This window comes from Pocillopora damicornis, chromosome 8, assembly GCF_964200805.1.
Source record: "Pocillopora damicornis chromosome 8, jaPocDami1.2, whole genome shotgun sequence".
Lineage (NCBI taxonomy): Eukaryota > Metazoa > Cnidaria > Anthozoa > Scleractinia > Pocilloporidae > Pocillopora > Pocillopora damicornis.
In genome coordinates, this window is record NC_142677.1 from 20047574 (window position 1) to 20075311 (window position 27738).

The following is a 27738-nucleotide window of genomic DNA, read 5'->3' on the forward strand; positions in this document are numbered from 1 at the left end:
TTGGACCAGCTAGTACCTGGGAGGCATGGGTTCGAATCCCGTCGAAGCCTGAATGTTTCAGCTTCTTTTCGTATTTGCCAAAATTACGGTCCATTTGCGAGGATCATTTCTTTACTTAAATATATTTCAGTTTGTTGGTAGTTGGTAGGTTTTTTTTTCTCTTTCTAACTTTAAGGTTGCATTAAATGAAAAGAAATTTACATATGCATCAAAATTTTTATCTGTTCACTCAAAAGCTATTTATAGTATTCATCGATTTAATGAGACTTTTATTTTGTCCGAGCTTTGCTCATTATGCACAAAACTCACTTGCGTTCGAATGAATTATTATGTGTCATCATAAATCACGGTTCACAACAAGAAAGTTTCGAGATTTATACTTATTACTACTCACACTATTCCCTACTCGAATGTGAAAAAAGAAAACTCAAGCCATAAATAACCTTACCTGCTTATCAGAGCTTCATTAACATCTGTTTAAGCTTATGTTATGTTATGCCTCCCTTTTAGGAGTAGGAGTGGTTAAAATCCCTGGAAATTTTTCTACCTATATAAGCTTCATTAACAAATCTTGATTGCGCCACCGATCCATACCCCTGAATAGCGTTTATTTTTTCCGGTGGACTCTTTCGATCGACATCAATCCCGTTCTGCTTCGAATGAGGTGGAATTTTCTTTAAAAAGAATCCTATGACATTCCGCACATGATTTTGGTGGTACCAATTCGATCCTACTTCCCCTTCATAAGGATAAGATTAAAACCTGTCAGAAACGGTAGTATCTGAAACGAATTTCAAAATACCGAGGAGCCATGTTCTTAAAAATCTATTTATACATTAGAACAAAATATCTTCTTTAATTTGCATGTGACATGTAATAAATTTTTCTTTACATGACAGATAACAACAACAGGAAAGGCAGTGTTGCGTGACATTTTGTCCATAATGGCGAGAGAATGATAGAAGATCTTCGAGCTAAGATTCAAAAATATTTACCTGAAGTGTACAAGGGGATTTCATCTGAGTTCCCGATCGCAAAACCGCCGATGGACTGAGATCTGGCAAGTTGAACTGATTATCAACAGCCTTCAAACAATCTTCCCTAGTCAAACTGACTAACTCGAAGTTCGCTGAAAGACCACTTTTTTGGAATAAATTCCTTTGAGGATCTTCAATATCGCTCCCAAACGCAATCGACAATGAACGCAGAATACATCTTTATGAAAGGTAAGAGAGATCGCGGTACCATGAAGAAAAATAAGCTGTAAGCTAGCGTTTAAAGAATATCGTTTGTTTTGAATACCCATTAATTGTAATAATTTACATGCGATAACAGCAGATAACAGCAGCATCTCAAGCTCTCACCCAAGAAGGTGGAATGCCAATTATTAAGGATTATATCCGACTATAGCCTAAAAAGCAGTGAACGTATCAGTAGGACTTTTAAGTGTTGCTTCGTAGAGCACATACGTACTCAGAGAGCAGAAACCAATGGTGCGTAATCAAGAAACTTATGTTAAGTGGATTTAGACAAATTATTCTAGGCTACATCGCAGCTAAACATAAGTTTAATTGCAAACTTATTACTGAAAACTTCAACGTATAGAAATGTGCAATTCAGTCGATTTACGTGCTTTGCAAGCTCATAACGCGCATTAATATGCATATTTTTTTTTGGCGGTTGATACCGCTTCTTTGTCGGGTTTAACGCGCCCAAACAATTTCTTTTGTTCTTTCGAGAGCTTCAGCTGTACGAGACAACTGAAGCGACACTTCGCGTACCAAATTTATCCACTAAAACCCTAAGTAATCTCTTTCTCACTGTCAACAGTAAATTATATAAACTGAATCTTTGTTTTAGCATTTCATTGTCAACAGGCCTCCAAAAGGGGAAAAAACGTCTTGGAAAAAACCGAACTATTAAGAGATTTTCGGTACATTGGTGCAAGCACGATCGATATTTTACTCGCCCTTGAAGTTCGGAAAAAGCTATGGATTCAAGAAAAAAGAGCATCGTTGCAAATTCAATTAGATGAGGGAGTCTTCAAACGACCGTAATCTTCAACTATGCAAAACGCCTTTTTTATCATGTCTAATAAACACTATTTAAAAATCTTCTTGTCATGCATATTGTGACCATCTCGGCAATATTAGCACCCTCGCTCAAACATCTGACTTTTTGAAAAAGAATCAATAAGCGTGATGCGGGATGAGCTAGGAACGAGAAGTCCAAGCAGGTGAGAGTCTCGATTCCCGGTGTCCTGAGAGAAGGTGCTCGCTTATTTTTTACATCAGACCGGTGTAAATTATGATCATGACTGGTTACACTAAAGAAATTTTGCTCTCTCCACAGACAGTCAATTGGACAGGCATGAGAGGGTTTTTACTCGATGGATTAATCTTCAATTAGCAAAAGTAAGAGTCACTTGAAAGAGTGTAAGCCGCCATGACCTTGGGATTTATGGCGTCAGAGGGTAATAGTTGAAGGTCGTCTTAGATTTAAGATTCTCACTTTTTTGCTCGATCGAATTCGACTTGATTGCTTTCTCTCTTTTGACCAGTATAGCATTTTAACATTTTTGCTTTTAGTGGACATACTCAGTACATGTGGAGGCTTTGGAGTGGTAGGGCTATAAAGAAAAAAACTAGGAAAGTAGATATAAGAGTCCAGCTTTAAGCCGAATTAGTTTCACTAATGTATAGCTTTTGAGTGAGTTTCCCAATCATTCAAGGTAAAGCTAAGATTTTGAACTATTTACTTTTTTCTTGCGGTATATATCCTCTCTATCATGTTAATAATATCAGTTTTCTTTCCGTCAATTTGATTTTGTTTTTGTTCACAACACCAAAAACAGTTCAGCTACCCTTGATGATTCTAAACTTCACGAAACATTTTCTACAGGCGAATCCTCCAGTAAGAGTCTCTAACCTTGTCAACGGATCGAAAGATGGGAAAGTTTTACTCACACTTGTTGAAGTACTTCTTGGAATCAAAGTTTTGAGAGACACGAAAAACAGCCGCATAGCTAACATTAAAAATATCCAGGAGGCTATGGGACACTTGGCTAGAAACAAGGTATGCATCCTAAAACAAGCTTGAAATATTCGATCGAGTTATTCCATGACTGTCATTTCTTGCTCCTCGAATTGACTCGTGTGTAATTGAAATAAGAAGATAAATCTCTTCAGACAAGACAATTTGAGCCAAACCTGAGGCAACTGAGTCAAGCCTAATAATGAATGCTGTCAAATAATAGCGTTACTGAATTCGTCAAATAGCTGTTAATTGTAATGAAGCCCTGTATCGACCAATCAGAGCTTGCACAGCTCCATGATCACCTGAGCACTGAGAAAAACAGGAAGTCAATCACCAATGCTGTGTTTAGTTATGCGCAACTAATGTCTTGTTTATTCCTAGGTACGAACAGGAAGCGTTACAGCCAGCGAGATTGTATCCGGTGTTCAGCAGGCTACGATAAGCTTGGTGTGGAGTATCATCTTTCAATTTCAGGTTGTTGAAATTTTGATTTGGATGCAGAGGCAACTTATTTTTTTAATGTCTAACATAGTTCTGATAATTTAATATTTTTTCAGCTTTCAGTGTTCTCCTTCGAAGCCGTACAAGTCTTTTCTTTCTTGACCTTCTTTCCCAGTTATTTTTTCCTTATTCTTTTCTGCTTTCCAAAGTTCGTTATCACTATAAACGTTTCGGCCTACATCGTAATGATTTTTGTTACGTTATCTCTTAAATAATTTTTGTTTCAAACTATGTCCCTTGAAAAGGTAATCAAGGCGATTCAACCCTCTCAAACAGATTATGGAGTCGATCAAAAGCTTCTAGGATGGTGTCAATATCAGCTGAAAGGGTTTGTATCTCTCACGAATTCGCAATCAATAAGGTTGACTAATTCTAATGATGAGTTAACATAGCTTTGCTTTACTCTTTTGATCTACAACAGATACAAAAGTAAAGTAGAAGTGACTAACCTAACCACGAGCTGGATGGATGGTTTAGCATTTAATGCGCTCCTTCACTCTTTCAAGTAAGCCTTTCGTGTTGGTATCCATTCAGGCTGATATGGTAAACATACTTATGCATAGCATTAAACGTTATCGAGGGTCACTTATCTCGTCGCCTTGGTGCCCAATGTGCGAACATAAGTATATTTTACTTACGACCTGTCCAAGACACCTCATATCTTTAACTGAGGAAACCAAATATGAGAGAAATTCCTCATCTTCATGGCAGTGTTGAACGATCGGAAGACTGCGTCTCCATAATAGGTCTGCTTTAGATATTAGTAATCAGGCCTTATTTCTCAACTGCTTAAGTTGAGTATATACTGCGATGATCTTCATTTGCTTAAAATATTAGTAATAGTTGCTTATTTTCTGTCATCTTATAGCCCATCTCACTTTAACTTTGATGCAATATCAGCAAGTGACGGGGAGAAACGCCTTGCAAATGCCCTTAACCTGGCCACTAAAAATTATGGAGTACCTCCTATTTTTGACTTGGAAGGTAAAGTTATTACTTGGCATCTATAATGCAAGTACTTTAGCCTTAAGCCTATGTAAGAAAATCTTTCAATAAGAATTTCGTATAGGCAAACTCCTTTTGTATTTTAAGCCACAAAATGTTTTCCACATGTAAGTAATTTACCAAAAGCTAGTTTTACTCAGTTTGTCTAGAAGTGGGGTTTTGCTGTTTGACCGATAACGTCCAGTATATTCTCTGTGATAGATACATAATTTAATTTTTTATCTAAATTCTTCCAGATTTTGGAATCGAAACACCAGATAAAAATATGATAACGCTTTTCTTATCATATTTGTATCAATTCACGAGGAGCGGAGCATTATCGGTCGAGAGTTTTGAAACATTCAGGAAACAAACATTATCTGAAGTAAAAACGGTGAGTATACATGCATAAAAATGTTATTCGTTATCTGCCAAAAATGAAGCAAACAAATAAGGTATCAGACGGGTTTTAATTTCTGGACTTCCTTTTACAGGAATACAAAGTACAGACCTTTTCCACACGGTATGAAACGTCAAGTTCGCGTGCTACAACTTATGATGTCAGAACGACAAGCACTACTCATCAAGGAAAGAATGATAGTGTCTTCTATGAAAACCAATCTGTGGGAAATGAACGAGTTCTTCATGTGACTGGTTTCCCTTCATCGATTCAGATACAAGGGGTACGATGATTCAGTTCTTATTTTCCCTCTCGTGATACCAGTCTATGTCACAACCGATCTTTTTTGCAAGCCGTAACGTGACTCTCCATCGAGTTCGTTCAGTTTTGTTCGCGGAACACTGCCCCTCTAACACCGCCCTAGTGTTTTAAATAAAAGCTGCGAAGTAGAGTTTCGTGATGATAACAATTATACTCAAAATCGTACAACGCTAATAATGCTGACATTAATTAAAATGAAGATGAAAGTGATCCTCGCTCCAATAAACACTAGTAAAGCAGTGGTGATTTTTTTAGGCTATATTTTCAAGCAGTAAGTGCATGTTCGTTACTGGGAAGATCACTCTCATCTTAATTTATTAATCTGCAGTCAATTATGTAATGTTAAATTTTACAGTCGTTCAATAGTTAAAAGTACAGGATGATGAAAGACAAGATAATCTGAGTTTATAATCTCTTGTGAAACGTTGATGTAATTTTCCTCCATGTTAGGCTTATGATCTTAGGGAGTGACTTAGTAAGATGCTCAAAGGCCGATCTGCCAAAGTTAATGACATTCACTTTTTTATGTTTTCAGCGAAAAGGTTTTGTAGTGTCACCGTTTCGAAAACCCTCGGGCAGTTCATCCAGAAATTCATCGAGAGCCTCAAGTCCAGACTCTAAGGTATTGATAAGAAAATTCGATAGATTTAAGCTGGTAGATTGCATTACTCTTGCAGGCCTTATTCCTAAGGGGGGAGTTCTTTCTGGTAATATTTAGATCACTTCTTTTCCCAGCTCCCTGAGAAACTCGGTAGAACCAACCCTGTGCTACGAATTGGTTGAACATTCCATTCCGTCCAACGAACATTCGTTTTTGACAAACCAGTGAAGTAAAAAAGTTACGAACATAAATTGCGGCGTCGCCAGTGAACTGTGTGCATCGAGTGATGCATCAACATCCTACTAGTCCGCCTCTTTTCATACGCTGTAATTCAAATTTTAAATGCTTGTTACGAGGAGATGACTTAATGTAATATGGTATGGTCTGGTTTTATTTGGGTTTGTTTGATTTGCTCCTAAACGCCGATTAGAACGAGGATAACGTGAATATTTGCTACATCATCGGATAGGAAAATTTAGAAATGCATATAATACCGACACTCGCGCAAAAGCATATAACCAAAATGACCCTTAGACCCTGTATTGCTTATGTGTAGTTCTTGGCGGCTCCTAAAAGTGAACTAAACTAAGAAGTCATCTTGCTTTGCTTTAGCGGTCGAGGAGCAAAACGAATTTTGGACAACCTTTGGGCGACGGAACTGCGTAATGACATCCTCAAAAGTAGTGATGGCTTGAAATTGCCTTCTAAGTTAAGGTTTCAGAAGGAGATTGATAACAAACAATTTCGTCTTTATCATCATTTGATGAATTATTTCACTATTACAGGAGCTCAAAGACGAACCTCTAACGTTCACATCGTCACCTCAGATGTCATGGAATGAATCATACGAGTACAAGGTCGCCACCAGAAATGTCACATCAGATAGTCACGTAACATCCACTTCCAGCACTAACATGGTATATACTCGTTTGTGCATTTACACGAGCATGCTTTCGATTGATTGTTCGTTAAAGACATTCCCATTGTACACACATCGACGACACTTCTCCAGCAGTGATTTACGAGAAAAGCTTTACGCAGAAAACTGTCCAATAAAAGTGCAGATAATGATAAAGCAGAATGAAAAAATCTTGCTCTTGAGCTTATCTTCGGTACAAGATAAATGAATGCATTTTAGCTTGTGATATCTTAAAACAGACGTTCTCCGGTTAGGACAAAGTAAGGAATCTTTCTGGTATGGCTTTATTTTAACAAGTTCTAGGTAATGGATATAAGCTTATATTCTGTGGTTAAATAAAGTAGTCGTCTGTTAATCCCAACAGGATCAAAAGTCCTACAAATAAAATAAATGATCGTTTCTTTCCCATATAGTTATCGTCTCAAAATAGCGAAGATGATTCTGCCAGAGTGGATAAATTAATCAGCATGGTTCAGAATGGTCAAACGCATGAAAACCATAAAGAGGTAATTTTGAAGTTTCTTTGAAGTAGAGAGATTTCAGTGTTGAAAGGAAGAGAAGGGTTTATCATTACAATAAAGATACATCACAACTACATCACAAAACCTACATTCCTCTAATAGGTGGTACCTGGCGATGCAAAAAGCGACTCAGAGAAGCGTATTACCTATACAGTAGAGAAGAGGGTAAATGATCAAAGATATATGCTGCATTGGTGGGCAGCTAAAATGTTTAGTTGACGACAAAGTAAATAGTTGATAACATGAGATGTGCAGCGCAGTGAAACTTAAGAAACAGACGTTCATGACATTAGTCCCTAGTAAAGGGAACACTACCATGGCCCTTTTCAAAAGATATCAGATTTGAATCTTAAAATATGTTCAGACAAAAAATGATGTCGACTTGAAATATCCTTATCAAGAATAGTCAGTCGGCATTAAATCGAGTCTCCTCAGTTTCGCGATTAAAAAAAAGTTCGCGTTACAGCACAAATAAGGTATCATACTCCATCTCCAGTTTGCTATTAAGTCATAATAATAATAGAATGACCAAATATTTAAGATTTTTCTTGTTTCCAACTGGAGCAGCCTTATATTTGAATCTCAATTAAATTTACAGACAGAGCGAGCTCCAGTTGTGAACATAGAAACTGAAGAGACAGTTGTTGATGAGATAGTGAAAAAGACAATTAGCACGGTAGAGGATGAACAAGAAAGAGAGAGAAGTGGTAAAAGTGACGCCGAGATTGATGCAAAAGAAGGTGATGGCTCCAACAAGGACGCAGCTACTCCTGAGAAAGATAGAAAGGGAGAGGTGCTCCACGAAAACACAACACTGGTACGTAATTGAATAATCATAAAGAAAACCAAGACAGCCTAATAAAACATTCGTTACAAATTACGAGGCCCCTTTGTTATTTGCACTTCGCAATAAGTATCGGGAACTAATGTCATTCAATTGTACGCCCCTTAGCCTGACGGCAGAACAAATAAAACCAGAGAGGTTTTGTTGGTATCCACTGCACGTATCTCTGGTGAGGAAAATCCAAAGAAAACAGAACCCGATGGACGGGCGTCTTGGCTCTCCGTTAGCACTGAAGATGATGGCGAACAGTCTCCTGATGCTAGCCTGGTTCATTATTTTAGATATGGCAAGGATGAGTCCAGTCCTCCCAGGTAAAGAAACATTAATTTTGCAAAGCGACAGCGTAAAGCTGCGGTACAACGTAGAAGGTACGCAATATCGCCCTATCGTTTGGTACTACGTTAAATAAAGGCCACATATTCTACTTTCTCAACTACTCTATTTAATGAAGGCCTTCTCTCTAGGCTTCCGTTCTCCTTTCCTTAAATATTGCGAGGTCAATCTTGCGTCCCAGGAATGTCATAAAAATACAACATGTACATGCCTAAGGATTCCAAAAAGGCCGGCTGCTTCAATATCCGAATTAAAGTAAACCAAAATGCTAAGATTAGCCCATTGCCGCATTGCGAGAATTAAGCTATGGGTGAGATTATTTTTGTCCTTGAAATTGGAGAAGAGTCAAGTCAAAAGTTTGAGGGAACAAAAAGCACTGTCCAGTTCCAATACAAGTACAAATCTCAACCTGCGAAGCTGACGTTGTGTTTATAGATACCTGACCCAAATTCAGATCAATTTGGGAGGACAAAGAGAAAATAACGTCGGGTAAGGAGCGATTTTGTTTCAATTTTCTCACCAAATTACATCCATTGAAACACGCATTACTAATTGAACACTAATGCATTTGGATCATCTTTGAATCGAAAGCAAATACTATCATTTGGTGAGATTATCATTTATTAATTCTGATCCTGCAACTTAAATCTAATCTCTTGATCGCTATCTGTAACGATCTATGATGACCTCCGTTACAATTTTTTCCATCCGTTCTCTTTCTTGATTTATCAGTTTCTCTCCTATGGCGATTAAATTTCTTTTCTGCTGGTCCCTCCTATGAAACTGTTATTGATAGTTAAGATCGATGAGAGTCGAGTACAGATCGCATCAAAGAAAAAGATCATTTGTAAAAAAGACATTTTCTTAAACTTTTTCTAATCCGAGTTTTCCTGATCAGGTGTTGAGATATTCGAAACCTGTCTGCGATCGATAGAACCACTGATTGTACCCAAGTCTTGTAAGCATGAAGAGAAGTCTACAAGACGATATGATTTAAATCCCCAAGGTCTTAGAATAAAATGAGTTGGAAATAATGGCTTTTCTTCTTTCCTGAAACACGAGTGGAAACACTGGTCACGGATTATCTTTTTGACACAGCCAATAAATTCCTTTCTTTCTGCAAAATTTGAGATTACAAACTAAACCTAACAAAGCACCTAATTTAATATTTTACTTTACAACGTAATTTCTAATGATGCAAACTTAACTGTAATCTTGCAAAGACCATGCCGAGATAGATAGTATTTTATAATGAGAATGAAACTAACAAATCAAAGTAGAAGCAGCCATTGTTGTTGTTGTTATTTGTTTATTCCAATTTTACAGTATGATAGGGAGATCATATGCACCTTGGTAAGCAAAGCCATAACTCAATAGACTAAACGATATTTCGGAGAAGTTGTGGGGGATTTTTCCTAATGAAGGTATCATTCAAAATGCGTATACTTGATCTTCTCATTCACAACAGCTCCCCAGCTGGCTCAATCAACTTTGTGGACTGCCTGAAGAGGAAATTAGACGCCGTTGATCGAGATTTATTTGACATCGAGTACGGTGCAGGACAGTCGGACAAAGAATCAATGGACTTACAGACCACGAAAAAAGCGTTGGACCAACACAAGGTTACTCTTATTATCTGTAGCCCTGATGTTTGACGTTTAATGAGTTTCCGTGTGTTATCCGTTTAGCCTGAGAAGTTGTCTCTACGTTGATCACTATGAATACATATATTCAAATAAATGAAAGAGAAATACGCTTCCCGAAGTCCCAGTTATTCGCAAAGAAAATAAGCAAAAAAAGACACATTTTTGCATAGTTTTACCCCACCAACGAATGGCTTGTAAACCGCGTTTTACATTAATTTGTTGAGTTACTTCCTGCTTAACTACACAACAGATCAAACGTACTTGAAACTAAACTAACGTTTGGGATGATTTCACATTGTCTCGAAAAGGACGTTCTGCTTGAGTTGGAGTCGGTTGAGGCCCATACTTATGATGTTCTAGAGGAGGGAAAAAATCTGGTCAACGAAAAATGCTTTGATAGTTCGCATGAGGAATACTTTAGTGATAGAATGGAGGCAACAGAAGGAAAACTGAAGAGGACTGAGGAAGTCGTGAATAAGGAGCATCAAAGGTAATTGTTTTTCTGTTCTCTTTAAACAGGATAGGATGAAACTGGATCCTGTCTGAACCCCTCGTGACGCGCTAGTTTCTTAATTGTGTTTCTTAAAGATATCGCATTTTGGGATCTAAGAATAACCAACCCTGAGCCAAAAAGTTATGTCACTGGGAATTTTAAACACCTTCGTTCATTCTTCACCAACAGAGCATTTTATTATGTTCTCTTGTACCCTACCAAGACTTTTAAGCAACTCGCGAAGAAAATGCAACAGTATTCCCGGGAGTCCAGAGAGCTTGAGTCTGAAAATACTTGTAAGGAATTTCCTTTAGGATAGGGTCCAGTCTCTTGGCTAATAATTCTATCCTGGCTTAACCTTAAGATAGTTGATAAGCTGACTTATTAAATTGCAAACTCATTCATCATTTACTGATTCTTCCTTCCTCCGTAGGTTGTTCGACCTGTATGTAATTTTGCTCAATCAGCACTTGGAGCGGATGAATGACTGGCTTGTCCGTGCCGAGGCCCGGATGGCCTTAGATGATGACGTGGAGCCAACATACGAAGGAGTAAACCTTCAAATCGTCAATCATAAGGTTTTCAATGAACTCAATAACTAACGTACTTTGCGTCCACCGTTTGTCTTTAAAAGCCACTGATAAGTCAGACATTTTTCAACCTTCCACTGTGGCTGATGCATTTAGATAAGTTGAGCTTGTAGTTAGCTTACCCTCCTATTTAGGGTTATATATATAAAATAAAACTGCTAGAAACGTCGTCCTACTCAATAAGATCCATTAAATTTTTCAAAGCTTTCGATTTGTAACAATATGGAAAAGCTGGTCTTTTTATCTTTCTTGCATAAAATAAGTAAGATGAATTCCTTTATCTTCGATCTTCTCTCGTCTCAAAGTGAAATAGTCTCTTAACTTCACCATGCCCCTCCTACTGTTTCATTTTCTAAAGACTCGATCTTATCCTAGACATTCCAGGAAGACTTGTCTAATCATTCCATGGTGAATATGATACTTGATATGGACATGGAAGATCCTGCTATAGATGAAACCATTCGGGACTGGGTCAAAGTGAGTGATAATCTTTCTAGGAAAATCTCAATGGGGTTAACCTTTAGTCGAACAACGGCAAAAAGTTCAGCCTTAAGGCGTGAAAAACGACAAATTTTAAACTTAAGTCATGAAAAAATTAACCATATAATTTTTTGTTAACTTAAACAGAAAGAAACCATCCGTTACCCATCACCCCATTGAGACCCTCTTCTCAGTGTGAATAAACACAAAAACCAGGAGATGTATACTTACATCGAGATCCCCCTTCAAATAAACTTATCTTTTAGGAGTTAAATGAGTGGTGTGAATGGAATATTTTATGAAATCTCACCAGTAGGCGGCGCATCTTTTAAGTATGAAAAAAATAGGTATGAAATCCTGTCTGTTCATGAAAAAAAAACAGCTAGGGTAATGTTTTGGTGTAAATGATAGAAAACACTGTTCCCGATTAAAGATGAAAGAGAATGGTAATCACCAATTATCATTTGGAGCAATTAGGACGGACAACTTGGTCCTCTATCTCTAATTCACCAGCCCTCCTCTTTTTCTCGGAAGCAGGTTTTGAGTGAACGTTGGGCTGCAGTGTGGACGTGGGCAGAAGAATGGAAAGAGAAGCTTTACAAAGCCCTTATCGACTGGAATAAACTTCGCGAAGAAGAGACTGTTCTACTGTCCTGGTTGTCAAGTAAAGAACAAACCATGGATGTTATTGGCCAAACGGATATCACAGATGAGGAACAAGTGAAAATGCACTTGAATTTGCTAGAGGTACGAAAAGAGCTGATCAGTAATTAAAAGCACAGAAACCCTCGTTCAGTTCTGTTTTACAGCAGCTCTAGGCCCAGCTGCACAATCGTTCACCTTTTCAGTATTTTTTTTTCCAACAGACATTAGAGCGCGAAATGGATGCACAAGGCACGCGACTGGAATCTCTCCACCAGATTGGAGAAGAACTCATAAGAGATGCTGACTACCACAATTCTACCGCTAAAGCAATCTGGGACCAATTGGAAGACTTTGATGAATGCTGGAAAGCGATTAGTAACTCAGTCAAGGAGAGGAAAGCAGTGGTAAGCATTGAAAGTAAAACCAGACGAAACTTACCGTTGCGTTTTCTTTGCAGCGCTTATATTTTATCCCTCTGTTTTTCCCTTTCAAAATAAATCCAACCAAAAATGGCATTGTTGCAAGAATAATCGATGGCGCTGGTGAGTTTAGAGTAAAAAATTATTAGCAATTCCCTTAAATATTACATGTAAGTGTGAATTTCAACAGGAACTTCTGTTGTATGATAATTATGATACAACTAATAACATTGTCGTTATTGAAAATACACATTTTAGCTTCAAGATACCCAAAGTAAGGTGAAACAGATGGGGGATTTGATGAAAGAAGTTCGAGCCTGGATGGACGAGGCCGAAAAATTAATCAAATTTATTCGATTGCAAAGTGACCCTGAGAAGGAAACCAAAATCCAAGAAAAGATAGAGGTAATGGTCAATATGTGTTGCATACTTTACTATACATTCCATCAGAAGTTACATAGACACTGAATACGAACAATCTTTTATGTGAATCCCCGAATGCTTTTCTTTTTTTTTCGCAACATTGCAACAAAGTGTCGGGGCTTGACAAGCTGTAAGGCAGGGTACCTGAATGTTCTGTGTAGATTTTAAAGCAGAAGAAGTGATTTGAGTGCCCATGTAACCCACTTACTTCTTCACCAGGCCACTTTTACTCTTGTAAACTTTCCTCGTGAGGTTCCTCTTGACTATTTCTGATCAAAAATTTTAAGGTTATCCTTCACATTCAAGTCCCATTTTAAAAAAGAGTCTTTTTAGAAGAAAAACTTCTAAAAGGTAAATCGTCTGGTGCACACGACTTGAAAATTGCACTAGCCAAGCATGAAGTTTAAGGGAAATTCTAATCTTGGCAACGGGACAAGTTTATCGACAAATTTTGATTGTTTAGTAAATAAAGTAGACTCTTTAGATATTAAGTTTTTGCTGGGGTAGATTTTAGTTCCCGGTCGTTCTCATCTTAGGGGAAAAGGATGAACTAGCTCTTTCTCGATGTTTAAAATAATCATGAATAGCTAATTTTTACTTCATTTTTCAGCTTAAATGTGAGGAAAAAGACAGAAACCAGCTCAAAGTCGACGAGATCAATCGCCTAGAGGAAGAACTAAGCGCAAACATCGATAAGAGGTCCAATTACTACATGAAAAGAGTCACCAAGCCATTCAACAAACGCTGGGATGACACAAGAATTGCCCTCGACAGATTTCGTAATGATGACTACCCGTTTGTCAAGCCAGACGACTGCTTCCTTGTTAAATGTTTAAAGAAGGCCCTCGTAGTTAACTGAATAGATTCCTCGTGTGCTTAAAATCCAAAGTGACGATAAGGCATGATGTGTGATGCTTTACGCACCAGCTCTCTTTAAAATAGCCACGCTTATTTTTAAAACACCATTCGTGTAAATGAACTAAAGAAAAAGTGGATTTGGATCCTTCCATGGCAGAGGAAGAGAAGGAGTCCCGTTAATTGACTCGGCAAAACGTTCCCCATTTAATTCAGTTTTAAGAGGCTTGACACATCTGCAATCCACTGCAGAAAATACGAGTTGGCTCAGTGTTCGAGCTTTAGTTAACATTAGGTTTCAAAAAAACCATGGAGATGATTAAACTTTCTATTCTGCCACTCAGAGACTTTAGACTCCACCCTAAAAAGATTAGGAATTGAAAAAGCTTAATACCTTATTTGGCTAAAAACTTGGAATATATATAAATGACGAGCTTTGGGCTACAAGGGTAGTAAGCTTTTGTCGCCAAAAAGTTGAGCCATATTCTAAATTAATTTTAGTGAGAAAAAGTTACAATTTTAATATTCCAACCTGTTTAGCCGAGCAAAACTGCCAGTCGCTTTACGTAAAAAAGCTAGAGCAGGTGGAAACAAGGTTCAGTCTGGTTGCATAGTGCCCTCAGCAAACAGCTTCATATGTGTTTGAGAAAGGGTACCATACTATGCCCTACACAAGCTTTGGTGGGTAAACTTAAGTCGTTTTCAACGCCGCGTATCATGGTAATTACGCTAAGCCGTAGGAAATTGTTTTCCATTGACCACGCGGAATTTCATGATGCAATTCCACGCTTTTATCGATGCAGCTATTCTCAATAATTTCATCAGATCGCACGTTACACTAAACATCACGTTTCAAGTTTCCCAACCAATCGAAAGACAGCTTTTGAAGCGAGGGCGTGCCGTGTGTCACATAACTTCAAGGCGTTCCACGCTCTAAAGCTTGTATTTGAAGACCTGAAAGGCTAGACTTTCATCACAAAAGCACTTTGAACGACTGGGTGAAGGGAAGCGGCCAAAAAGCAAAATCCCGATTGACCTGAACGTAAAAGAATATCTACAAAAGACAAATACTGCTGCAGAAATGAAAGGAGTTACTCAACGCCGTCGTATGGTGAACTACATCGAGTATTACATGGACGAATATGATTATTATAATTTCGATCGTGTGGCTACAAATCTGAGTCACTCCCGAAAGGGAAGATCGAAGAAGGAAGCCAGTTTGAATACAAACAGACCAAACCCGGCCGGCCACGAGAGAAAATTATTGACGAAACTACAAAATACGGAGAGGAAGAAGAAGGAGAGTAACCTTAGAACTTCTGCAAAGTGAAGGGTCGCCGATTTTGGAAAAAAATGCCGTCATTTCGACTGAAACTATTAAACCACTGCTCGATCAAAGTCAGTGTTTCAAATTGAACTACTGTAGCTTGAACTGGAATACACGTCGCGTTCTGATGTTTTGTAAGCACTGTTAAGTACTCTGCGCATGTTTTATGGTTAGGTTTGTTGACACAAAGTCGTAATTCAATTGGACATTTAACTCATTAAAATTTTAGCTAACCAAACAGCTAAATACTACAATTCCGGAAAAATGGGAGTTTGTATTACTGAGGATAAATAAACGCTGGATCATATAACGCCAATTAAGTTTCTACATTTGTAATTGCTGTAGTCCGGCTTGTTTTTTGTTATGAAGAAAGAATTGAACAGGTACCTGTTGGGAACACGTTTTGTTACACTGTGTTATGAGAAATTACTATCAAAATAAAATAAGCAACCATTAAACGATAACTTGTAGTGGTCTATGAGAGCACGAAACTCTAGCCTCGTTGTCTGTTAAAACCCATTGTCTCAATCGATCGTAGACAAGTATCTAGAGCTGGGAGACTAGAAGTTTAAAAGCCCGAATCGAAACGGTATTATACGATAAATCCTGATTGAAATTGTCACTTTAGAATTTGTACACAATATACCAAATCAGTGCTCCATTTCGTTCCTTTCAGTTTTCATAATTGACTTTGCGTGTTTTTATTCTTAACTTCATTCCTGGTGGTTTGAATAGGATAACACTTTGCGATTTAGCATTAGTGGCACTTGTGAATTGTTAATCCTACACGATTTCAAATATTGCTTTCTACCTAATTGTCTAACGATGGATTTTTGTTCTCTGACGTGTCTTAAGAGTGCTCATGAGTGTAGGCGTAAATAGAAAGCTTTGAAAATCATCCTCTAAACAAAACAAGTCAAGACACGTCTTTAAAGGCTGGCGTCAGTACACTCCCTAAAAGAGGAGGTTCCTTTTTGTAGACTTGGTTTTGCTTTGCACGGTTTTTTTAAATCTTCCAGAGCAGTTTGTTTGTTTGCTTCTCATTTGAAATGTAAGTTCGTTTGATCGAGTTGCTTCCTCGCCTGCAGTTTTCTTTCTCATGATCATGTGCGTTACTGGTGGACCTGTTACTAGGCTCGGGTAGGAAAATACACCATTCACTTGGTTTATTTAGATAGCGCATGGAATTGCTAATGAAATTGGATTAACATTGTGAACAGTCATCCGAAATCTAACCCAGACAATCATTTTATTGAAAGTAAGATGGACAACATCACAAAATCTCTTTGACATTCAACTCGAAATAAATTCACTTTGACCTAACACAACATCAAAATGAGTTCTAAACCTGTAAATTGTCGGCTTTTCAAACTGAAGCGACTTATCACAGACTAAAATATTCCTTCATCTTTAAGTGGCTAGGGAAAAATCATCCCCTGACTACCCAGTGTAAGGGAAGATTGCAAAAAAAACAACAAAGTGTTAATTGTTCATGCCTTCGCTCATAAAAAAATTGTAACTTTTCCGGCTTGAGAGCCATTGTATACTTTAACTTCCACGACTAATAGACTCTTATCATCTCTAGCTGCCGAGCATTCATTGTACGTGAGGTTTTCTGGTGTTATTAATGACAGCTTCCATTTGGCACGAAAAAATATTTTTCTGTGGAAAATTGTCTGACGATTTAACACTTTTCCAAGAGGAAAAGTAGAGGAAATCAGCACGCTTTGTGGAAGCCAAATGGAGGTTATCGTATCTATGATCCATCAAGTATTTATTTGCGGCGCGCGGAACAAGACGATTACCACTGTTGATTCTAGAGCGGCTTTTTTTACTAAATAAGTCTATTGTTCATCACCTCTGGGAATTAAAGGGCTAAAGCACCATGAAAACGAAGACGAGTGCCACGAAAGAAACAGCTAAAGTGCAGAAGAATAACGTTCTCTGCCACTGAAACTCGCACTTCTTAAAATCCTCATTCGGCCAATAGCCCCTCAAGCAATCTACGCATGTGTAATCATCCTTCACGATTTGATTGTAGTGGCACGTTGCACACGACCAGCAACACTCGTTATCGTTCTTTAAGACTCGAATGTGACCTGGAGGGCACTGGTTACCACAGGAGGATTTTGGCAATGTTTGGTTCCGCCACTTGATTCTAAAGCCGTTAATATACCATGAACTGTCCCAAGTACCAACAGTAACATGATTTTTGACAGATCCATTCGACTTCACAGAGATCAAAGAAAAAATATTTTCCTTCATATGCTGCTGACCCGAAAAACGTTTCCAGTTCTGACTATAGAAAACGTCTAGTACGTGTCCCAGACTCCTCGAAAACACTACTCGGTCGAGCTGCATCGTGGTGCCGATGATGGCGTGGGATGCCTTTTCGTACGCATGCGCAAGCAAATAAATACTATTCATAGATGCTTGAATTTCTTCCTTTCTTCGTTTAGAAGGTGAGTCAGCTGTCCCAATGTTTGAGCAGCTGCTTTGATCAACGGGCATTTCAATGATGCTGTTGAACTCGATTGTATCGCCTTTGTTTTCGAAGTAGTCCTTGAATCCTTCCATGAAAGGAAAGTGAGGGACAATAACAAAAGTGTCATCTTCTGAGTTACCCTCAAAACAGTGCACGTCTCTTTGGTTGGTTACGATCCATGTGAATTGTGAAGTTGGTTTCACAATTTTAACAGCTGTTGAGTAAAATAAAGGGTAAAACAAATTGTCAATTCTCAATAATGCACCTTGTAGCAAAAAATCAGGGACGGGAATATATTCAAGTCGAAGTCATTTACTACGACGAACGAGTGCTGTCGAATGATGTTGTCAGTTGACAGAAATCAGAATTCGGCGCTCGAGTGAAACTACTGAGATTCAAATCGACCGATTTTAGTTTTGCTGTTGTTGTTGTTATTACTTTTTTTTTTTTTTTCAATATTTCCCTTTTGCCCTTAGGGAGTGTTTATTAAGCACGGACATTGCAAAACTTGTTTTTTTCTCAATTATTAAAATACCCCGTAATAGACAAAAGATATTGTACGTCGCCACCGATTATTGAGTGAGCCGTCCGCTAGGAGTGTCGGATCAGTCTCCCTCCGAATCTTGCTCTACGCTATTTTATAGGTTGTGAGTGACTGAGTTGGAAATCGGAATGATCTGAAAACTTGCCCGGTACCTGTTGAAAGGCAATTAATCTTGGCTGTTGGAATCCTTACAAGATGCAAAAAAAAAATACTGAATTCATTATATTTAGTCAATAATGCATGTCTTCTGCCCAAACACTTACTTTGCAATATTTTTTTCGTTTCTCTGTCGTCTGTAAATAAAATAACTATGGTGGACGCTGGCTCAGATAATAGTTTCACAATTGTCTGCTCATACGATACAGAGTGTGTTCCCTCGCCACTATGCAAAACCTTCACCGCAACGCAAAGCTTTTCGATATTGGATATGCGCAAAAATATTTCAAAGTCATCCTGATGTTCAGTTGAATAAACGACAGACACAGCACTCCATGTAAAATATTTGACAAGATCTGCAAGCGCACGAGCCTTGTAATATCCAATGGACACTGATTGTAAAATATCACCTGGACTGTCAGGCGTATTGTTGTCTTTACCAAAGATAATTTGCGGTACCTTGAACAGTCCTAGGAGAGTCGAAGCATCCTTGTTCTTAGAGGAAGATATAACACCCAAAACCGGCTTTAAATCGTCGCCACCATATAACTTCTTCCTGTATGTATATGCAAGGTCGAGGGCTTGTTCTAAAGCTATTTGTTCATCATTACAAGTGTCGCACACAGTAAGTGTCAAAGATGCATTAAAACGCCGTGCGTCCCACTTTCTGTTCACGTCTTCCACTGCATATTGCAGAGCATGCAGCCATAAAAACCCTTCTTGGCGCTTTGGAGATCCGCAAATTCCACGTTTTTCTCTTGAGTGGAGAGGCAAAAGAGCGCCGAACGCGATGTCATGGTTTACAGCTTGATGATAACTTGTAAAATATTGACTTTCACCTCCTGAAACGGCGACCTGCAACTGAAATTGTGTAACAAAACTTAAAGCAATTAAAAGTATCAGCAGCCACCTTTTCATGGCGATGCTGATAACATTTTGCCGTTTCTCTCTTTTTGGGTTTTCTATTTGTAGCAAGCCGACATGTTTTGCAAATTATTTTTGGCTTCATTAGTAAACATCAATATATAAATGATGGGTGTTTATATTTCAAAAAGGTCCACCAATTAAACAGCTTTCTAAATTGTTGACTTTGGCATAACGCCCAGGAGCAGGTACCACAGTTTAACTCAGATGTAAATGATGTCTTCGTTCGTCATTCGATCCTCGTGCTTCACTTTTTTGGGACCTCTCTAAACCTTTGGACGCCCTCGCGTGCTAATCAAAGTCTCCTTTATTTTTTCATCTCTTTGCCTTTTTCATACCATCTAATTAGCACATAAGGAGTTCGCATGCACGCGGAGGGGCAAACCTTGAAAAAATTTCACGATAAAAAAATTTCGGTTTTTGTGCGCTCATACAATATGCTTAACATGATAAAAACCTAACCTAAGTTAGACACTGTGGTTACAGTGTATTAGGGGGTAAGAGTACTAGATGGTAAATTTTAAGCTTGGTCGCGGAATAAAGACGTTTAACATCTGACAAATGATTAATTTCTAGTCCACGTCCCACGCTCGTGACACACGTTAAGCATCGGCTCATTCAAACAAAGGAAAATGTTTTAAGTGGGAAAAGAAAGAGAACACAAGCAAATTGCCTGAGGTGCGGAGGAAGGCGTGCGACGAAGTCGCGACTGGTTAAAGTTTTACTTCCGATTGGTTGAGAGGAAAGTGCATGATTTCTAGTCCCATCACAAAGCGAGCTGAAGGACACTGCCGACTTAGTTCAGAATTTCTTTTAATATTCCACTGAAATTTGCTCTAACGCAGTTTGCATCATCCTCCATTCCTCAACGTGTTGTCCTCGTACGTGTCTTTATTCCGAAACTGGCCGTGTGCAGGTTGCGAGCGGCAGTCAACATTGACAACAACGTTAACGATGGTATTTCAGCCGTAAAGAAGGCAATAGATTCGAGAGCTGATAACTTACCATCGATAAATTGTATATTAGATTCGGTGGAGATGTGCTGTCAACAAACAACTGCAATTTTGCAAATACTTCTTAATTTTATTCAAAGGCATTGAACCGCCATGGGCCCTACACATGTAGTTAGACTGATTTTGCTAGGGCAATTGTTAACGAAAGATCCAAGTCTGAGGGGGGAAATCCACCGAACGAGGGGGAAATCCAGCGACGGCCTAAACACCATATTTATGATCTTTGCGCTCTCTCAAACTAACTTGAATTTACAGAGTATTCAAACTCTCTCCATCTAATCTTCAAGTTAGAGCCAGTTCATTTTTAGAATAACCAAAACGTTTTCGATATTACCATTCGCTTTCGATATGGCTTTATCAAACCGATAATTACGCTGAATACACAGACAGCCACCTGTAATTTATAATTGTCTTTCTCTGGTTCTACCCTCTACATTGCAAATTAGTCATTCCCTGTAAGGTAGAATTGAGAATGAACCCCAATTGTTACTCCGTCGAATAGTCCGCTGAAAAGTGTTTGCAAAGAAACTAAAAAGTGATACATGACGCAATCCATTTTTTTTCCGCGGTTGCCGACTCGACATAACCATCAAAATAATCTCATCGCACGCCTAAAAATTGTATGCCAGAGATGGAACGTGTTACGCTTGTTATCTTAAGCTTGACAGTATCTGTGTTTCCTAAATAAGAACGGGATCGTGAAATTATATTGGCTAGAGTGGCATGACAGATCGAAAGGCCATTCTGTCACGCTACAACACCATGACGATTCTCCTTATCCGCTGAAGTAAGGCCTATATTACTGAGTGATTTGATAACTGGTGTGAGTATCCACGCCAGTGAGTTTCCTCGTTGCCACAGCAACAGGCTTGCGTACTCTAAGAGGCGTGATTGGCATGTCATGTTCACGTGATACTTCTAGAAACGAGCGACAAATTTTCTCATAATCCTCGAAGTTAACTTGGTTAGGCCGTAGAGTGGGATCAACCCCTGTCCTCTCTAATAGCTCGTCCGATAATTCTGGCTTTGTGTGGAACAGTGTTCTAAGGAATACAACAAAGGTTTTTTTGTGTTGGTAAATGTATCGTGTCAAAGGGAGAAGGTGTGTATAGCGAAGAGAAATATGTCTTCAGAATTAAAATGAAAGTCAAACGATCGAAACATCAGCTTTTTAAGAAAATGGCGCCAATTTTTTTGAACCCATCATAGAGTGAAGAAAAACCAAACCAGAGCAGTCCTGCTTTACTTTTAACACTCAATTGAAATCCTTCAAGAGATTAATTAAGCCTTTAACACCCACGATCTGATTGTTAATTTTCCCCTACAGCTACGACGCATTTCCTTGTAAATTACTCACAAGAATTTGGTGTTAGATCAAAACAGAAACTTCAACATGATAAATTTGAGTATTCTCATTACCTGTTTGCTGGATCATGTATGGATTGTGCATGGAGAAGTTACGTGTCAATCACTTCTGGGAGTTAAAGGGCTAAAGACTGATACAGTCTTAAAATCAAGATCGATCTGTACTCTACACTTGATTCTCTACCCTCTCCTTCCTAAACAACGTTTGGTTTCAGGTACACTTACTTGTCATATACCGTCAAATGAATTACAAAATGAGTATAGTAATTACGTTCTATATTACCGTAACCGTACCGTAACGAATTTCTGATGGTTTTCCGTCTTTCTGAGAATATTGCTTTCACTACTTGCTCCACAACAACGAAAGGAGCTTCAATAAGGGGTGTGACTCGTGGTACAAAATGTAACAACATGGCATCAACCTAAAAGGAAATATGAACACAACAGATCCATCTTCAAAATACAACCACGATTGAAAATCTATCATTTCTTTACATTCCTAGAAAAAAAAAAACACTTTAAAGTGAGGTGTCTTTACCTGGGCGTATGTTTAAAATAGTGCTTTTCTATGCTACAAAGCGTTCTGTGTTTCTCAAAAGCTTTCAAAAGACAGATGCAATTATTTTAATGAAGAGAAATTAAGAAACGGTTCTTGTGCTGACTCTTAATCAGTAGAGAAAAAAAAAACACTATATTTTCCTTGTTCCTGTTTTGTGACTCATGATGAAACAAGCCAGCTGCCACTTCATTACTGTTACCTTTACCTCCCGCTACACGTCCTGATTTAATAATTTAATTTACATTCTATATACCTTTGGTTCTGGTACAAATATTTTGCGCGGTATCAAGTATTTCTTGTTGACTTCACATAGATACTGTGTCATAATGGAAAGGCGTGTGCATTCCTTATCTCCAGGAGGAGCTTGGATATTCTAAATAAAAAAAAATTACTTAAATTATGATTTATTATTATTTTGGAGAAGCAAAGATATTGCAAATTATCTCTGGGTGGAGAGGTCCAGATTCACTCTCACAGAGATTCTTTCTCCCCTTTCTCCCCCCTCCCCCCCCCCCCCCCCAGGAGTATAAGTGGATACCAGTGAATTATTTGGGAAGACAGATGAAATGCTAGGGGGTAACCTTGTGATGGACTGGCATCCCATCCAGGGGGGAGTAATGATACTCTCAGTTGTGCTGAGGAAACTGGGATAAGCTGTGGCAAGGTGGGCCACTTGGCTCCAGTTGACTATCCTGATGACCCAGCAGACACTTTTATTGAAATTCTCATCTGAGTCACACAGTTAACATGCACATTTAAAAATCCCAGGACAAAATCAAGGTCATATTCAACAGTTGCCAGAGAGAAAAAAAAACCATTTTATCAATTAGTTTGCAAAACATGTTTCAACAAAGATAAGCTGTCTTCATAAAGTAAATAGTTTGAACCTGAGGAACATTAGTCACTACTATCAACAACAGTCCTTCTCAGGTCTACAATCACCTGCACAATCAGACTACACCATCACATGTTATCTTCAATTCATCAATTTCTGATGACATACTACCACATGCCTACCTCTGCCACTTCTTTCTGAAACACAAGTGCCATTGGTGTTCTACCAAAAGTGAATGGCCCAGCTCTCTGTGGAATTGCTTCAAGCCATTGCAGAAGAAGAGGAATAGATACATTGAATGGAAGATTTCCCACCATACGAACACCTGGAACATCTGAAAATTAACAAAATCAAAGAGACAAAAAACTTAGAAATACTTTTTTCCCAGGGTTTCAAATCTTTCCTTATCATACTTTGCTTTGCTAGGTTTTTTAAAAACCATTTGATCCCTAAGAGTGACTAGCATCTAATTCATCCTTACACTATCGCCCCAGAATCACACATAAAGGTCACAAGAACTAAGAAAATGATCACCAAATAAAAAAGCTCTTTATTGTCAAAACAGTTCTCCTTGTCAGCAACATCAGAAAGATATGGAGAAAAGTAAGGAGAAAATGCAACTGATGTTAGGGTATAAAGGGTTTACTTTATTTATGGAACAGAAGTTACATTTGTTTCCTCGTGTGTTGTGTTTTAAAATATAAAACACCCCTTTTCTTGAGAACTTATATATATTCCATGTTGTCCTCCTTTTGGCCTAAAAATGTATTATATTTGACAGTTATTGCTGACACAAACTGAAGTTTTGTAAGCCTGAACCAAAATCATCAGGGTAAAGAGAAGATGGCTCCTGACTGGATTATCAATGCATCAGCTCTGGTCACAATCTACAATTTTTTTAATGGACCACTCCCATCAAGATGATCATATTAAGGAAACCTATGTATTTTGGCAATATGCATGAATTTCAACTCTCAACAAACCACCTGTGTGCCAATGCACAGCATCAGCTTTTGGTAGAGCATCTGGTATGTAAAACTTCATGATGTCTGCATGATGTATTGACAGTCTTCCTCTGCTGGCACTTTCAAGCATCTAATGATGATACAGCAGTCAGAGAATAAGACATCAGTTAACTTAACAAAAAATTAAATTTAACTTGATGCAGTGTAATAACAACAAAATACTATTTGAACATGACTTGTTATCTAGCATTCATGTTCTTACTGACAAGGTGCAAGATTTTCCTTGTATCTATTTTTTACACACATAAACTGATTTGAAAATTTTAAACCATTAGTAGATTTGAACCACAACCTTAATGACATTAATACATGTATTTCAAGAGCAAGCCTCTTCTAAGTTTTACTTTAGGATAATGAACCATTCCTGTGGCTAGATGACTCCCAAACACAGAATGAAAGTGACTAGGTTCATGGCATAGCCAAAAACATTTTTCTAAGCATTTGAACAACTAACAGCCCTCATTAATGCCATTGCAATCTACAATTATAAGAAATATCACTCACTTAATCCTTCTCAAGGTAAAAAGTGAACAAACTGTTCACAAAAAGTTTTCCCCTTTTTTCAAATGGTTTTAGCTCAAGTGTACAGTGTTCTCCTTTTCAGGCAGTAACTGTTAAAATTTAACGTCTGTAGTACCTCTTATTACCATTTAAAATATCTTGGAATTCTTGAAAATTCAACTGGTAGAAGGATCCCTATTTTACCTGTTATGCTTAAAATAAGGGAGAACACTAAGTGTAACTATCGATTGTGTGTTTTGATGGTGGAGAAAAGGTCTCTTCTCTGTGTATTTGTGCAATTCACTCAGATTTCAACAAAAAAATCTTAGTCAGATCTATTTCTCTAAAATTGCCTCTTCTCTGACTCTCTTCACTGGCAGGGTGCTGAGGGTGAGGATAAAATCAAACCTTAACCCTTCAACTCCCAAGATCTCATTAGTAATTCTCCTTACCATCTGCCATACAATTCTTGTGGTGTTAGTTCAAAGAATTTGGTACTAGATCAAATAATAATCCCCTTCTTGATAATGTTATTCTCATTTCTTGTCTGTTTGGTATTGTATTGATATTGTAAGGAGAAATTCTGTCTTGAACACTCATGGGAGTTGAAGGGTAAGATTCTTCACTTTCCTCAGCCACGTCAGCTAAAATGACAATGGACAAGTCAAATAGCCCATTTCCAAATCATTATTAGCCTCTTTTTCAAAATGAATCCTGGTGCTCATCCTTCCATATGATTATAAGTTTTCATTCACATGCATGCATTTATCTCATTTTCATAGGAATTGTTGAGCACCAGGCCTCATTTTGAAAAAGACGCCCAAGGTAATTCAGAAAAAGGCCTATTGCATACTTCTAAAGAGGGAAGAAATCTCCTGTCAATTTCCACAGCAGCAACATGTTTGGCTCCAGCATGTAGCAAGGACCTCGTAAGTGATCCTGGCCCTGCTCCTACTTCACAAACATGGCAATCAAACACATCTGCAACTTTTGCAATCTTATCTGTTTATAAAAAGCACAGTATGCATGTAGTCTAAAAAGAAATCTTCATGTTTCCAGCAAGAACAGTATACCATAAAGAAAGATGTTTTAAAGAACATGTTACCAACATGAGACAAATTAAGATTCTAATCATCAGCAGGGGAACTGAAATCCAACCAGCAACTTTATTTTGTAATCAACTGATGATTCAGCTATCTTACCCAAGTTATCTTAGAGCTAATCGATTAAATGAACACGCCAAACCTCTGAAAATTAAAGTTTCATGATACTTTCACATTTAATGGTTGATGTCAAAAGTAAGGAGAAAAAAAAGAAAACACAGTTGTTCTGAAACTGACACCTGAGATTCCACTAAAACAAATTTTTTCCTCTTTCAAATAATCAGTCTTCTCTCCCCCCCCCCCTGCTCTTTCCGACCCCCACGTGACTGCCCCTTAACACACATTAACACCGTTGGCATTACCTGTAATGTTCAGATCAAGAATGAAATTTTGGCTAAGTTGCTTCTTCGCAGACAACCCATACACACGAAGGAGGTCAGCCACTTTTGGCATAGGAGGAAGACGAAGAGGCCGTGGATTGGCAGACATTATCCAAAACTGGCTACTCTTATAGATACTTGATAATCATACCGATAAATCAAGCGACGAAAAACGGTATTGAAAACTTACTGAAGATACCCGTGCATCAACGTCCGCCATCTTGAATTTCCTACTTATGAGTAATACCGCTGACATTGTTCGGATTTCATGTTTTGTCCCAGTTTTACTTGGCTGGATTCGCTATCCAGGGATTTGTTTGTTCGTAAGTTTGAATAAGATAGCATGTTCGTTTGTTTATTTGTTTTTAAAGAACAATAGCCCTAAATGATGGAGGACCGCATTTCTTGGTTAAGAAACGTTCTTTTAATAAAATGGAAATTGGTTTATATGTAGTTATAAACATCAAATTCTTTCTTTCAGTTGTATGGTTGAAATTTTTCCCGGCAATTACCGACATTTTACTGACTATCGAGGTTTTACTATTGCTTTCAATCGCTGGAAAAAAAGGTTATCTCTACGTGAGTGAAAAATATTCTCACAATCTTTTCAACAGAGCTTATCAACACGAAACGGACTTCGCCAGTCTATATTTTCGGAATAACCACCTGTTATATTCGGCCTTGTTCGGAAATATGGGCAACTGACGAGTCATCCCCTTGCTAGCTTAATAATACTTTTAAAGGGACCTTGTGTTCAGTTTTGCTGAGAAAATTACGAGTGGGAGAAAGGGGCTGCAAGGGTTTTCTTCTGCCTTTGGTCTTTTGAAGGCCCAGACCAAGTTACACTTGGTATTACTTTATAGTGACGCTCTTAGACAACAAAGCGTTTTAAACAGAATTACCGAGTTGTATAAAAGAATACTCAGTTCTTTTGCTGAAGACTGGATTGATCATGACGAACTAATTTCATTTTTTAGGCACTAAAGATTCCCACAAAGGTTATTTTCTATATAGCAGCAAACAGCATTCGATCCCGCAAAGTGAGTCTTAGGGGCAAATGTATGACGTGCACTAGAACCATCGAGCGGAGGACCATGTAAATGATGTAAGTACCAATGGGCCAGTACAGGGAGAGTACTACTTTGATCGAACATATAGGTGCACTTTTGAAAAATACTGGTCTAACTAAGGTTATCCCGCCGTGATGCAACCTTCATCTCAGCGTGCATTCATGAGAAACCCACACTCGTCAAATGGCAGATTCGAGCCCTCACTTCCTTTCATAGTCTGGAGGTGACCTCAAACATTTATCAGGTGTTATTCTTGCACACTTTTGGATATGCATGCAGAGGTTACTTAATAGAACGTTTATTTCTCTCAGCGACCAGGATGTATGTCAGAGAGAAAAACCCTTGGGCGATGGCTACTCTTTCATGACAAAAACTCCAGGTCAATAGAGAAAAGAGCACATGTAAAATATAAGCAAGCGAAACTTTACAACGAGCAGCAC

General features: G+C 38.2%; 3 protein-coding genes across 9 annotated transcripts; 1 reads left to right on the plus strand and 2 right to left on the minus strand.

Moving 5' to 3' along the window:
- The first annotated feature begins 890 nt into the window (after positions 1 to 890).
- LOC113683202 (uncharacterized) lies at positions 891 to 15799 on the plus strand. Of its 7 annotated transcripts, none has more exons than XM_027200413.2 (24): positions 891 to 1226; positions 2353 to 2414; positions 2902 to 3075; positions 3418 to 3510; positions 3783 to 3865; positions 3959 to 4042; positions 4406 to 4521; positions 4779 to 4915; positions 5016 to 5204; positions 5778 to 5864; positions 6629 to 6760; positions 7176 to 7268; positions 7386 to 7448; positions 7882 to 8100; positions 8236 to 8438; positions 8896 to 8949; positions 9929 to 10082; positions 10415 to 10596; positions 11033 to 11177; positions 11565 to 11666; positions 12204 to 12416; positions 12536 to 12718; positions 12992 to 13138; positions 13767 to 15799. In XM_027200413.2, the coding sequence occupies exons 1-24, from the start codon at positions 1199 to 1201 to the stop codon at positions 14013 to 14015; spliced, it is 3192 nt and encodes a 1063-aa protein (XP_027056214.2). In that variant the 5' UTR covers positions 891 to 1198; the 3' UTR covers positions 14016 to 15799. The 7 variants fall into 7 exon arrangements, with proteins under 7 accessions (XP_027056214.2, XP_027056215.2, XP_027056216.2 ...); XM_027200414.2 differs by having other exon boundaries at positions 12207 to 12416; XM_089180612.1 differs by having other exon boundaries at positions 926 to 1226; positions 1336 to 2414.
- A 771-nt stretch (positions 15800 to 16570) lies between these two features.
- Positions 16571 to 19652, minus strand: LOC113683240 (metabotropic glutamate receptor 3). The gene is made up of 2 exons (XM_027200457.2): positions 18631 to 19652; positions 16571 to 18037 (listed from the first exon to the last, which is right to left on the minus strand). Exons 1-2 carry the CDS (start codon positions 19439 to 19441, stop codon positions 17214 to 17216), a joined length of 1635 nt encoding a protein of 544 aa, XP_027056258.2. The 5' UTR covers positions 19442 to 19652; the 3' UTR covers positions 16571 to 17213.
- Positions 19653 to 20509: 857 nt separating this feature from the next.
- On the minus strand, positions 20510 to 26485 carry LOC113683237 (dimethyladenosine transferase 1, mitochondrial). Its single transcript, XM_027200452.2, has 7 exons — positions 26211 to 26485; positions 25599 to 25747; positions 24206 to 24314; positions 23402 to 23553; positions 22638 to 22757; positions 22120 to 22247; positions 20510 to 21503 (listed from the first exon to the last, which is right to left on the minus strand). Exons 1-7 carry the CDS (start codon positions 26335 to 26337, stop codon positions 21260 to 21262), a joined length of 1029 nt encoding a protein of 342 aa, XP_027056253.2. The 5' UTR covers positions 26338 to 26485; the 3' UTR covers positions 20510 to 21259.
- Between the last annotated feature and the right edge of the window lie 1253 nt (positions 26486 to 27738).

Coding starts and splice junctions, on each gene's coding strand:
- LOC113683202 (XM_027200413.2), top strand. CDS start 1,199: ATGAACGCAGAATACATCTTTATGAAAG. Junction 2,415..2,901: donor TTAATCTTCAATTAGCAAAA/GTAAGAGTCACT, acceptor CATTTTCTACAG/GCGAATCCTCCAGTAAGAGT. Junction 3,076..3,417: donor GACACTTGGCTAGAAACAAG/GTATGCATCCTA, acceptor GTTTATTCCTAG/GTACGAACAGGAAGCGTTAC.
- LOC113683240 (XM_027200457.2), bottom strand. CDS start 19,441: ATGAAAAGGTGGCTGCTGATACTTTTAATTGCTTTAAGTTTTGTTACA. Junction 18,038..18,630: donor AACGAAAAAAATATTGCAAA/GTAAGTGTTTGG, acceptor TTTACTCAACAG/CTGTTAAAATTGTGAAACCA.
- LOC113683237 (XM_027200452.2), bottom strand. CDS start 26,337: ATGTCTGCCAATCCACGGCCTCTTCGTCTTCCTCCTATGCCAAAAGTG. Junction 25,748..26,210: donor TCTTGATCTGAACATTACAG/GTAATGCCAACG, acceptor TTTTATAAACAG/ATAAGATTGCAAAAGTTGCA. Junction 22,248..22,637: donor TATTTGTACCAGAACCAAAG/GTATATAGAATG, acceptor ATTTCCTTTTAG/GTTGATGCCATGTTGTTACA.